At 44.4% G+C, this 14198-nt stretch overlaps 1 protein-coding gene across 3 annotated transcripts in view; it reads left to right on the forward strand.

The window, feature by feature from the left end:
- Positions 1 to 14198, forward strand: part of LRIG1 (leucine rich repeats and immunoglobulin like domains 1) — a 103780-nt gene that overhangs the window by 64344 nt on the left and 25238 nt on the right. For all 3 annotated transcript variants that reach the window (XM_090283867.1, XM_090283869.1, XM_090283868.1), the window contains 2 exons: positions 10573 to 10710; positions 12793 to 12936. In XM_090283867.1, the coding sequence (XP_090139993.1) occupies positions 10573 to 10710; positions 12793 to 12936 (282 nt within the window). The remainder of the gene's footprint in view (positions 1 to 10572; positions 10711 to 12792; positions 12937 to 14198) is intronic.

Here is a 14198-nt window from a genome sequence, read left to right on the forward strand (position 1 = left end):
AGGCCCATCAGTTTGAGGAGAACCACCCATTGCAGCTTCTTCACACCCTCCAAGAAGGGCCACATACACACTGCTGCTGACAATTTCGGGGCTTTGAGCTTGGCTTTGAAGGGTTCTCTCACCACCCTGTTGCTGATTGCTGCCTTCTCTCCACCTGGCCCACTGTTCTTTGCTAGGAACAGTAGTAGCTCAGCCCCTTGAATCTGGGACAGTGTGTGCACTAGATTGGGGTTAGGCACACTGGCTGTCCTCTCTCTTCCCCTCAGAATCAAATGAGTACAAGTACGTGGACCTTGAAAACTCATTGAGAAGGAATCGGGTGAGTCCGGGTCAGCTTCAGAGTATCCATGGGCCATTGCGGGTGCTGGGGCTGTGATTCCACATGACGACCTCACAGCATGGTGCCCTGACTCTTGCGCCGTGGGGGCTTTGGTGTGGTCGAGAAGACCACCACCTGTATCCTAGGTGTGCAGGCCAACAGGGTGCTAGGGGGAAGGGAGAATAGAAGACAGATATGTGCTGATTTATTCAGAAGGTAAAGCCGAGAGAAAGAACAGAGCGGCCATGTCAGCCTTGCCCACAGCAGAGAAGCACTGGCTTTTCTGACCCAGGGATGCCCATATATGATGGGAGTTCAGGTGCATGGGGCTCCTTATTCCTGGCTTTCCGTCTCCTGGCCTGACTTGGTCCACTCTGTCCTGCCCAGGTGCCAGGACAAGTTACCTTGCACTGTCACAGAACTGACATCCCCCACTCCCCGGCATCAGCCAACCCTCAGAAGTCCCTGCCAGTGTCAACAGGGCACAGCCTTTCTCCCTGGGGAGTGCAGCTCAGATGAGGCTCAAGAGCTTCCCCAGTCAATGGTGTATGAGCAGAACGTTCCCAGTTGAATTCCTTGTTACCCTTCTCTGCCGAGGCCAAGGCAGGAGTTGGGGAGGTGTCTGTACAGATAGACTCAGGCCAGGCTGCTCTTCACTGCCACTCACTGCTGAGGGGGTGGGTCGGGCGGAGGGCGTGTTGTCTACCGCAGAGCAAGAGAGCTCTCACACCTTTGCCAGCCCTGGCTAATCAATGAAATGTCTGTGTTTGGGGTTAAAGTAAACTCAGGAAATACACAATTAACCTGAAAATTCATTTTGACATTTTCTTTTAAATATGTCTATCAGCTTTCCTACCTAAAACAGTTAACTGTACACCTTCTTATAAAAAAATTTAATAGAATGGTTGGTCTTACATCAGAGCGTTTTTTCTTTTTTTCTGAATAACATTCCTTTGTTTGGGTTTGTGGTGGTGAATGTAGGAGACTGAGCTAAGGTTGTAATTCATTTGTTTATTCAGCAAATATTTATTTGGTGCCTTTTATGTTCTAAGAGTAGTCTTTGGTGCTAAGATTTTAGCAGAGAAGATCAGCTGAAAATCCCATCAGCTGTGCAGCTTTCATTCTAATGGTATAATGACCTCAGGACTACTAATACCTCAGGAGATTTTGTTTTGTTCTGTTTATAATTAAGAGACTTTCAGAGCAGTTTGGGGTTTACAGAAAAATTGAGCGGAAAGTACAGAGACTTCCCAAATACCCTCCTCCTCCAAGTTCCTAGTCTTACTAACATTTTGCATTAGTGTGATGCATTTGTTACAATTGATGGACCAATATTACATTATTATTAACTAAACCCACAGTTTACATTAGGGTTCACTGTTTGTGTTGTACATTCTGTGGGCTTCCACAAATGTTTAATGACACGTATCTGCCATTAGAATGCCACACAAAATTATTTCTCTGCCCTAAGGATCCCCTGTGTTCTTCGTCTGTCTCTGCCGCCAAACCCCAGTTCCTTAAGAGGTTTTGTTATTGTTTTTTTGTTTGTGCATCTTAAAATGGAATGCAGACCCCTGGTAGTTTGGATTGAATGCTGATGATTTGTAGCAACTACTGATTTGGGTCACTCTAGGCTGCACAGACCCCTGGTGGCCAACTCTTCACCATGCAGGTTTCGCCATTCTGGATTTTGGGCTGAATGTATATAAGCCAGTGGGTGGGAGGGCCCAGCCAGGTCTTCTGCATCAAGCTGCCTGGGCCATGCACTCCCATGAGGACGTGACATCATGTTCCCTCTGCAAGTAGTTAATCAGGAGAGTTCATTGAAAACCCCAAAGGGAGAGTGAATCTGAAGGAAGTGAACGGTTGGGAGGCTGGTTGACACAGCCCAGTCCTGACTTGAGGGGCTGACCCTGCTTGGTGGAGGCTGTTTATCCCACCACTGGGCCACGCTTGTTTTTTATCCTATCTCCACCTGAATAAACAGATCCAGAATGTCATCTGCAGCCAGGCTGAGAATTTGCCAAAATTCTCCAGGGAACTAGTGATTCACCAGCAGTGGGAGGAGGCAGAGGGAGTGAGCAAGAGAGAGAGAAAGAGACCTGCTTGTTCCAATTCTCATTTCCTGTCCAGCAACTAATCCAGGCTGGGCTGTTCCTATGAAGCAACAGTTTCTTGGAGCAAATTATAAATTTATGCAATAGAGCAGATGGTATTTTTTTTAAGAAGATGAATGTAAAGCAGGCTAGTGAGAGGGTGATGCTTTCAACTTTCATTTTGAGAAGAAAACTTTGCTCCAAGTTGGCCTAGGAAAGCTCTTTTGAACATACTCTTTTTAAAACCTCTTTACCTTCATTTTCAAGTTGCATATTGGCATTAATCCTCACATCAGGTACATTCACCTTATTGTTTGCCAGTTTGGGACTTAGAATTATTCTATTTTTTCCTCATTAGGTCCCCAATTATAATAAAATAATTCTGGTTGACAACTGAACAAGATTAGATTGAAGTTGGCCTTGGTCTGTGGCCCCACTGTGTATGCCTTATGTTTTTGTGAGGGAGGGGTGCAGGAAAAGAATGTGGTTGACTCAAGTAGCATGAAACAAGGCATTTGGATCAAATGGCTTTTCAGATTCATTTCAACTCTGGGGAATTTGGTTTAAAAGAAAACTATCCTGTGTCTGCTTAGGCTGCACTGTAGCAATGCCACACCTGGACCTCGACGCCTGCCAGAAATGCATGTAAATATGCACCAAAGGTATGTGCAGAAGACATGTCTGTGTTGATAGCTGTGATTTTTGCAATAACCCTCCTTACCACTCTATCAAGAGTAAAGTGAAAAACAAATTACTCTATAATCCCTCAATAGAAATATTATAGAACAATGAAAAAGAATTAACTACTGCTAATGGAGCAATGTGGCTGGATCTCACACACATAATGTTAAGGGAAAGTAACCAGGTGCAGAAGAGTCTATATGGAACAATTTCATGCATATAAAGCACAAAAATAGGCAAAATTAAGTGGTAGAAATTAGACGTTCCCTTTAAGAATAACAGTGGGAAAATGACAGGAGTGAAGCTGCTGGGATGCTGAAAATGTTCTGCTTTTTTTTTTTAATCCTCACGGAGGATTTTTTTTTTTTTTCATTGCTTTTATAGAGAGAGGAAGGAGAGAGAGAGAAAAAACACCATTGTGAGAGAGCAACATCAATTGGTTGTCTTTTCGTAAATGCCCTCACCAGGGATAGAACACGCAACTTGATTATGAGCCCTGACTGGGAATTGAACCCACGACCTTCTGGTCTACTGGACCAAGTTCCAACCGACTGAGCCACACAAGTTAGGGCAAAAATGTTCCGTGCCTTGATCTGAGTGGTGGTTACATGGGTGCAATACATTTTGTAAAAATGTACTGGTCTCTGTACTTTTAATTTAAGCACTTCTCAGTTTGCCTGTGATATTTCATTAAAAACATGGACAAACAGAAGAACTGTGGACCACACAACCTGTTTGGTAGAACTTTATTTTTCAACAAAGGAAAAATTACGATCTTTACATGTGCTCTCAAAATGATTAACATCTTTTGGTGCTTGCAGTCATACAGAAACCCTCTTAGGCAGCAGGGCTATGCAGCCCTGCACCAAGTTTCACACTAATCAGTATCAGGGTCACAACTTGTCTCACATTATGTGGATCCCACATATGGGCTGTAAAATTACTCTGTAGCCTCAAGTGGCACACAGGGATGCGTGAATCCCCCCATTCATTTTGATCAGACCTTGGACTGCCTGCTTTTGGCGGCAGTGGGTTAGACACTACGGTGCAGAACCATAGTAAGAATTACAGGGCAGCACAGTGATGGGCCAGGTGCAAAGTGCTGCTGCTGGTCGGAGGCTTCCCAGTGTGGAATTGGAGGAACTATGTCTGCTAGGATCACTGGGAGGAATGGGAGTAGGGTGAGGGTGAGGAGTGGTGGCAGGCATATTATAATTTTTTCTCATTTCAGGACTAGATTGAGTGACACTGATCCTTAGCCAGAGGTTCAAGCAGGGAAAGAGCTATAATCTGAATTTTGTTGATTTATTAAGTAAGACATTTTAGAAGTTTGATATTGAGGTAATATTATGAAAGATTTGCTGTTTCTGTTAAGAGTCAACACTCCAGGCGCTGAGAGTGTGGATTTCTGCGTTACCGTAATTGTCTGGAAGAGTCGAAGCCTGCTTCGATGTTAGGACCGGGGCATTGGCTGGCTTCAATCTCTGCCTAGTTGGAAAAACTAGATAGAGTAAGGATATGTAGTGTGAATGCCTTCCTGTTTACACTGGCTCCGTAAGGAACCTGGATCATCTTATTAGGAGTTTAATAATAATACAGATTTATATTCTATTTCACTTCCTGAAGAGGGAGAAAAGACATCAGTGGAAAAGTGTGGGATCATTGGTGTTGGACATGGGCACTCTACAGAGAGAATGGGGGGTTCTCTGCTTTGGAGGGTGTTTAGCCGCATTTTTCAGATGATTAAACCAGATACAGAAAGTGAGTTACACATAGTTGCAAAGCTACATCAGAGCTAGAATTAGAATCTGGGTCTCTACTCCCCAGAAACTCAAATTGGTTGCTACAGTATGGTACAGGGATCAGTAAACCACAGGCAGTGGGCCAAATGTGGCCCACAACTTGTTTTTGGGAATAAAGTTTTATTGGAATACATCCACACTCATCATTTACGTATTGTCTGTAATGCTTTTATACTCTAGCATCAGAGTTGAGTAATTGTGACATACCCACAAAGCCTAAAAAATTTACTATCTGATCCATTATAGAAGACATTTGCTGATCCCAGCCTGGTGTAGGAATAAGTTCGTAATTTCAGGAACCAGCTATAATCCATTTGATCCACCTTGACCCTGCATCCTTTGATCCCTTGCCCTTTCTTCCTGGCTGTTATCTGTGACATGAGATCTTTTCCACACTAAAGGGAATACCTCATAAACTAGGCTTTCACAGAATCATTGTGGAACAATCACTTATGATAAAAAATTTTAAATGTTGGTTTCAAACACCTCTGTCTGTCTTACTGTCTAATTTAACATCAGCTTAGAAAATGCAGCCAAGTGGCCAGAGCTTATCTTGCCTGCTGCTCTCTGCCTCTGAAGACTGATTTTATTTTTGAAGCCTTTAACAGGTGTTGGTTTAATAGACTTCTGCTGTATTAAGTTCTCCTTGCCCCAGAGGGTAGCCTAAGGAGTAAACCTACACAAGGTGGAGGTAAATGCCGTGTGATCTGGCCACCACACACTTCTCCCAGCCCCGTCACTACAGAATCCTTCTAATTTTGTTTGGTGACAGAGAAAGGCTAGAGTGCTCCTTTGATGAGGCCAGTTGGTGATAGTCCTCCCACAGTACCGTCCTCTCCCCATCCCTCTCCTTACTCTCTCTTTTTATAAGTCTAGGGGCATCCCTTTATGGCTTTCTTTTCCCTAGGAATAAAGGGAGTCTCTTCCTTCAAATATAGGTCTATAAAGACATGGTCTCAGTGGAACTTTTCATCCAGAGTATCGATGAGTAAGAATTTTAGCTTCATATACTGTATTTGCTGAAGTGGGCTACACAAACCCCTCAGAAGATTTGCTGCTCACACAGGACTAGAAGGCTAGTACAGAAGCAAGGCCTGACTGAGGCTAGTTGTGCAGACTAGTCTGGTTGACCAGGAAATAGTCATCTAGCATTCAGCTGTAGGCAAGCTTTGCAGAAACTTTACAGGTTGAATCTGATGGAGTGCTCTTAAAATTCTGCCGGGGGAGCCTGTTGGAGAAGCTGGTGGGCAGGCCTGCTGCCCTGGATTTGCATGCCGGCTCCTTCACTTCCCAACTGTGACCTTGGGAAAATTCCAGAAGACATCTGAGCCTCAATTTCTCCACCTATGAAATTAAGGAAAAGAACAGTACCTACCTCATGTGTAATTTCATCGAGGCATCACCCAGGGCCTGTGCATACAAGTGTTCAGTAATTGATCAGTTATTGTTAAAGAGAACTTGGAGTGCTGTGGCATGGCATGTGCGAAGGGCTGCCGCCTGCAACACCTGGCTGGCTTTGGGCAGATTAACGGACTTCTGGCCAAGATGGAGGCCTAGGTAAATACACTTCACCTCTGCACAAAATTACAGCAAAAATTACAACTAAACTACAAAAATCAGAAAATCAAGCTGTATGGAAGTGTGACAACTAAGGATTTAAAGAAGCCGCATTCATCCATATGGGTGCCTTTTCTACAACAGGCCATGGTCCCTTTAAGACAGGGAGTCAAAGCAGCTGTCCCCTCATACACAGAAGCAAACACAGGGAGGTTGCCAAATTGAGGAGGCAAAGAAATATGGTCCAAATGAAAGAATAGAACAAAACTTCAGGAAAAGAACTAAGTGAAGTGGAGATAAGCAACCTATCAGATGCAGAGTTCAAAACACTGGTTATCAGGATGCTCAGAGAAATCATTGGGTACTACAACAGCATAAAAGCTCCCAGGCAAAAATGAAGGTTGCATGAAGTAAAATAAAGAAAACTCCACAAGGAACCAACAGTGGAGGGAAGGAAGCTGGGATTCAAATCAATGATTTGGAACATAAGGAAGAAAAAAAGCATTTGATCAGAACAGCAAGAAGAAAAAAGATTTCAAAAGAACAAGGATAGAAGAAGGAGCCTCTGGGACATCTCCAAACATGCCAACATCTGAATCATAGGGGTGCCAGAAGGAGAAGAGAAAGAGCAAGAAATTGAAAACTTATTTGAAAAAATAATTAAAGAAAACTTTCTTAATTTGGTGAAGGAAATAGACATATAAGTCCAGGAAGCACAAGAGTCCCAAACAAGTTGGACCCAAAGAGGACCACACCAAGACACATCATAATTAAAAAGCCAAAGGTTAAAGATAAAATAAAGAGAGAATCTTAAAGGCAGCAAGAAAAAAAGCAGAGAGTTACCTACAAAGGAGTTCCCATAAGACTCTCAGCTGATTTCTCAAAAGAAACTGCAGGCAAGAAGTATTCAAAGTGATGAAAAGCAAGGACCTAGAACCAAGATTACTCTATCCAGCAAAGCTATAATTTAGAAGGAAGGGCAGATAAAGTGCTTCCCAGGCAAGGTAAAGCTAAAGGAGTTCATCATCACCAAACCCTTCATATATGAAATGTTAAAGGGACTTACTTAAGGAAAAGAAGAAGATCAAAACTATGGACATTAAAATGATGACAAATTCACAACTATCAACACCTGAATCTAAAATACAAACTAAGCAAAGAAGCAAAACAGGAACAGAATCATAGATATGGAGATCATTTGGATGGCTATCAGTTGGGAGGGGAAGGGGACAAATGGGGGTATAGGTACAGGGATTAAGAAATACAGATTGGTAGGTACAGAATAGACGGGGATGTTAAGAACAGTATAGGAAATGGAGTAGCCAAAGGAAGTTATATGCATGACCCATGGACATGAAGTAAGGGAAGGAATTGCTGGAGAGAATGGGAAAAATTGGGAAAACTAATAGCAAAATCAATAAAATATATTTTTAAAAATGTACTTGGACAAGGATCAGTAAGTATGAGTGTGGACCTTCTTCTGGATTAAACTGCTTAGTTATATTAAAGGAATGACATCATGACCCCCCATGTTGCATGTGACATTAAAGACATGCAGTTTTAGGAAAGTGGAATGTTGGTTTGAATCAGAGCAGCAAACATATTTGCACAGCCAGCTACTCTTGAGGAGTTGGGAGGGCTTTCCCAGAATACTGGCTATTGGCTCTAACCCAGATGGATGGCTGTGTGGAGGGGATGTCTTGGGTAGGCCTACTGCTTTTGGTATGGTGGGGTGGGGGTCAGTGGGCGGGGTCAGGGGCCTGGGCCTGAGTCTTGCTGCAGCTCTCATCTTCTGATCTTGTGGGTCCTTCCCTTCTTTTCCTCCTGTGTCTGTCTCTCCTGGCATACTGTGGCACGATTCCTACTCCTCAGCTTGGCTATGAGGTATTGCCGAACGTGGTCCTGCTGGCCTGCTCAGCTCTGATCCAGCCTTGCCTCTGTGCTGCTGTCTCCCCAGCATCAGCATCCTGCCCGCTGGAGCCAGGGGACCTAGCACAGGTCATCCATCTGCCTCTGTACCCCCGCCCCCTGCCCCGTTGTTTCTCATCTCCATAGCTGCCTCTGCTGCTCAGTTGGGAGCTCTTCCAGTGTGTGAAAGAGACCGTCTATCCCAGAGCCCTTCCTCCAGAGTGGGCCAGGCGCAGAGCAGGGGCCCGGAATGTGTTTGGTTCAATGAGTAAATAGACTGATGAGAAAGAAGAAATGTGTAAGATGAAAGAGGGGAGAGATGAGGGGCAGGGGAAGTGTTGGGGGTTTGCAGTAGCTGTTCTGTGGCCCCTCCACTCTGTGCCTCTCTGTATGACTGCAGGCCTGTGGTGCCCTTTCCCGTCTTTTCAGGCTGTCTTCCTGGCTCCCTGTACTGCATTCAGACTTCCTGGATAAATTCAACTCTGTTGCCTTTATTTCTTGTTCTTTTTTTCCCTCATACTTTACATAAGAAAGGTTTTCCTTTATTCTTTCCTTTTTTTTTCTTTTGGAGTCAGAAAACTGAAGAGATTATTAAGAGAATTTAATAAAGAACTCAGAGGAAATAGCTTTGTCGGGGCAGGAGGGGACATGAAGGGAAAAAGTGGTCTTTCATTCTAGGGAGATTTCTGTGTGTGTGGAGTTGTGCCCTTATAAATGGATTTTTGGTTTCAGGGCCTGGGAGAGTTGTGGAAAAAAAAAAAACAAAAAAAAAAAACAAAGGACTTGATGAAAAGCCCAGAGGCTCTGGGAAAGAGGGCCTTGTTTATGCCTGTTGGAACTGATTTGGTCAAGTGTTTGTTTAAAAGAGATGCCACTTGGTAAGTGACGCCTGGCTTACTTGTGTTCAAGAATGCTTTGATTGGCTGGAGACCCTAACACTGTTTACTCAGAAACTGGCTGAGTGAGCGCCTGGAACCCAAGAGGCCCAGCACTGCCACCCAGCACAGGCTTGTGTCTCTGAACGTTGGGATCAGGGCTGCAGTGGTGAGAATCTGCCAGACTGGGCCAAACTCATGCGTGGGCTGTTCCTTCCAGCCTTGGTTAGCATGTGTTGTCTTTCTCGGGTTAGTTGACTAGCTGTGGATTTGTCAGAAAGAGGATTAAAGGTACTGATAAATCATGGTGGTAGAATGCCTTTCTTGGAGGGAGGTGCAACACCGAACTCTTAGGCTAACGTCTGCTGCACACCAGAGTGGTTTCTGGTTGGATCATCCATATCCTAAAATGAGCAGGGAATCATGTCACAGTGGGCCAGGTGAGTGGCGGTAGCAACACAGAGACAGACACAAGAGGATAATAAGGGAAGGGCCCACAGAATTCCAGGATGCCAGCTGGAGGTGCATCAAATGGGGATCCTATATATTCTAGTTTGGAAATGTTAAGCTGGCATTTCTAGATGAGGAAACTGAGGAAAATTATCAAGGGCTAGAGTCAGATGTTCAGGGGACTGGATTTCAGTTAGCTCTAGCACTGAATTCCTGATTTCTCTTGTTGTCAGAAGATTTTTAAAAAAATCTGTTGTGCCTATCTCCATGCCCGGCACCTAGTAGGTATCAGTAAAATGTGAGAAGTGTAATGGCGTGTTAGGGTAGATTGAATTGAGCTGTGGGCTCTGGTACCTACAGTCTCATGGGGGTTGGACAAGGTCCTAAAGTTTGGAGGGGAGAGCCAAGTCAGGACACGTCGTTGACTGGGCTGGGGGTGGGGGTGCGTCCGTGAGTTCTGGGTCTGGTCATGCCATGCTGACCTCTGCATATCTGAAACATCACTCCTGTGTTCTTGCTCAGAACTTGGACAGGCTTATCCCAGACAGACTTGGGTATTCTGTCTAGCACCCATCCAATGGGTAATAACTTGATGAAAGGGAGAATGGGAGATCTCACTTTTGAGACAGTCACTACATTTGTAATTTTCTAAAAGAGCAAAACAACTAGGAAAGAATTTTAATCCAATTATAATGCACTAAAAGCTCAAAGCCCCTACCCCTCAATGCTAGCGTATCTCTCCACACCATGCCCCTCTCTTTTCTTGTAGAGTAAATAAAATCTTTATTCTCTTAAAAAAAAAAAAAAAAAGATTAAGTGGTCAAGAAAACAATTGTTCCTTTGCAAAAAGACATGCTCAAGCCACCTTCTTTTGTGTGTTTTAGACAACACAATAGGATTCGCAGTGTGGAGGGGAGTCGGCTGAAGGCTTACCTGTCCTTGGAAGTCCTGGACCTGAGCTGGAACAACATTACAGAGATGCGGAGTGCCTGCTTCTTGCATGGACCACCCATAAAGGAGCTGTAAGTCCCTCTGCTCTGCCCTCGGCACCCAGGTCTGGATGCAGGATGGATGTTTTCCTTTTCTCAGCATGACCTGGCTAACTTCGTGGGGATGGGCACAGAGCTCCTTGGGCTGCCCTCACCAGGGCCAAGGGAAGGGGACCTGGGGTTGTGTCTTCTATTTGTAGAGCTTTACAGACAATGGGGCAGCTTGAGGTATGGAGAGAGTGAGGATTAGCTTAATAGACTTACCATTAAAGAGGAGATTCTAGCACTCAAATACAGGTCTATCTTGGCTACAAAGCCCGTTTTCTTTCCCATTTTCTGGGCTGCAGGAAGGCAGAGAGCAAAGATTCAGGCTAGCTCAAGTCATGAGAGTCGGAGGAGACCTCTTTGCAAAATCTTAACGTGTCACTGCTTATCTTTCTAATCGTGCACTATGGAAACACATCACTTTATACTTGAAGGGGCAGTGACTCCATTGTGAGTTCTCAGAATCTTCTAAATTTTGTTGTTGGTCTGTTTTACTTTTAACCATCTTAATGCTCTCTCTTACACCTATCAGACAGTAGATGGGAGGAAAAGGTTAAAACAAATTTAACCCATGGCTGTTAGTAGGAAAATGTTGCTTTGGGGAAGAAACTGGAAACTCAGGCTTAAGGAGAGGTGTTCAAATGACATGTGAGTTTTTATTTTCTGCATTATTACCATTCCTGACTAATTTTGGAGATCACTTAAAAGGCTTTATGAGGGGTCATTGTGACCCATCTGTTCAGGGAGGCCAAGGTTTGGCATGTGGGTTTTCCAAGACCCTCAAGGAGAGGAGTGATTTCTTTCTCAGGCTGCATCAAGGCACAGAATTGGAAGCGGGAGACATTGGCTGTGGTAACGTCTCCAGTGCAGCAGTGCTCAGGCCCCTGCACGGGCCTTCCAGGGGTGACCACTGCCACCTGGCACCTTGCTGGGAACAAAGACACTACCGACTGCTAGAGTGAATTGCAGTGAACTCTCTCTTCATGAGGGCAGGAGGGACTTTCTATTTTGGCAGCTACAAGCCAGTATATCTTCATTATACAGACCATTCTTTAATCTGGAGTGTTAAGAACAAACAGTTCAGCCCCATTTGCAAAGAATCCTCATGTGCCCTGTCCTGGGCCGCTGCCTGACGAAGAGACGGAAAATGGCTTTCCCATCCCCTCTCTATTATAGGAAATTATCTCTATTCTTTCTCTTTTCTCCTTTTTTGCTTAAGCCACATAAAAACAGCATTTGTTTTGGGAAGAGGAGTGGTGTTAGGGTATATTCTCATAGGAATATCATAGTGTTCCTCCCTTTTCTGTCTCTTTTCCTCTTTTTTATTGCTTGATATCATTTATGCATGACAGAATGCACAGGTCTGAGCTGTGTACTACAGTGCATTTTGAGGCGAGGTGCCCCTTACATGCATAATCCTGTAAGTGGAGCTCCCATTGAAGTATTGCTTGTTTTCTAAAGGCACTTTGTGCATGTTTCTTTAGAGTGTTTTCCTTGACACATTTAGAATGATTACAAAAAGTTGGTTTATGCACATTTATTACATAAGCCGTACAATGGGAGCCACTTCAAAATTAAAAGCTGTTTCCCCAAATTATGACATCTACTCTGACCTTGCCTCAAAATTGCCTTTCTGCTTCCTAGGGCTTTTCTCACCAACCTTGAACCCTAATCCTTGAGTAATGGGTGTTGAGAAGGAATCCTGCAGTTGGCTCTGGAGGTGGGCACCACCCAGCAGGGCTGGTGTGTGGTGATGGCTTGGGGTGGAGGTAACTGACTTTCTCATTCTCCTGGGGTCGCCCACTGGCCACAAGCACAGTGTGCTTCAGGCTGAAGCAAGGCCTCCGTTCAGGCTAGACGGGGATGGTCCTGACACCGGTGTTTCCCTGGCTCCCCTGTCTTAAAGTGAAGATGGGCTTTGCAGCCTCAGGATGACTAATGTCTCATTGGAAATCTGTGTCTTTGGATGTGTTTTGGCTTATTTTCCCAACTTGGCTGGGTCTGGTGTCTATGACAGAATAAGGAAGGCCTCCTACTGACCACTACATTTTCTCTCCTGAATTATTCCAGCAACCTGGCAAACAACCGGATCGGCACTCTGGAGTCAGGAGCATTTGATGGTCTTTCACGGTCACTGCTGACACTTCGCCTGAGCAAAAACAGGATCACCCAGCTTCCTGTGAAAGCATTCAAGTTACCTAGGTTGACACAGCTGTGAGTATAGAAACCTGCATGTTAATTAAGGTTAGCCAAACTTTATGGAGGCTGAATTTCCCCAAGGACCCTGTACCAAGTGCAGCTCCTTCCTTGCTCCTCCTCAGTCAAGTCCTGCATAAACTATCATTAATGACCCTATGGCAACATCTAATAAAAGCAAATTAGAACCTGGGTCTGGTGCCTATGGGTGCCTCAGGTTGCTGAGAAAAAGATCCACTGAGGATGTATATGCTTGTCCTTGCTGGCACTTTCCAGAATGAAATGAGGAATCCTGCTTGTTAGCCACACCTGGCTAAGGCTTTGGCTTCCACTGCGTGCTTAGGTTCTTTATTGCTCTTCAAGGTTTCTTTTTGTTTTGTTTTGTTTTGTTTTTCCAAGGGAGCTATAAAATCTGTGCCATGAACCCTATGGTGTCCAGTGCTTCTTGAGCAGTTTGAGAGGAAGTTAGTGTAGACAGAGGTAGTAGTAAGCAGAAGATGGGCCATCGTCTTCATCTCCTGTATCTTATAAATTTTTTGATTTATTAAAGAAAGGATTTCTTTGTTTAGTTTTTTGAGGACCAAGGTCAAGTACCCTCCAGGAATGGCACAAGATTTGGATTCACAAAAACCTCTATTTCAAGAATCTGATGGAGTATGGGGTATTTGTTCCCTGTTTTTGTTTGTTTGTTGTTCTTTGTTACTTTTTCTGTATTCTCTTTGTAGCAGGAGTGGGTATCTCAGGAAAATAAGCCACTATTGGAGATTTGGTTTAAACAGAACAGAACAGTTGTTCAGGGCCATGCTGTCTCTGCCTGTTCTTCACACATGAAGCCCACATGGCGGTCCAGCTTTGCTCTCTGTGTCACGTGCTTGGGCTCTTCATGCTCAAAAGGTTTGTGGGAGGCAGGGCCATGAGGCACTGTGGAAGTATTTGGGAAAAACCAAGGGCTTTGTGATTAGCCCTGTGTTCCCTGTCACTTCCCCCAGTGTTACTAATGGATCCAGCCCACCCAGATTCCTGAAATTTTTTGGTTAACTGAGGTTTTATCACACTGGGCTAGAAGCCAAATGTGTGTGCTTCGTGGTTTGTCTAGGGCCCCCACCCCCAAAGACAGTAACTCCTCTCCATTAAGTAGAGATCCTATTAATGACTCAAGTGGAAAGTGCCATTGCCACCTGATAGGCAGCGGTTAGGTTTTCCTGGTTTGAGGCATCTGGTGTGGATTTCTGTTGCTGAGCTAAGAGACAGCTTACCTCAGATGTCCACATTCGGAGTCA

The sequence above is a fragment of the Furipterus horrens genome, unplaced genomic scaffold (assembly GCF_987537825.1).
Source record: "Furipterus horrens unplaced genomic scaffold, mFurHor1.1.pri manual_scaffold_7, whole genome shotgun sequence".
Lineage (NCBI taxonomy): Eukaryota > Metazoa > Chordata > Mammalia > Chiroptera > Furipteridae > Furipterus > Furipterus horrens.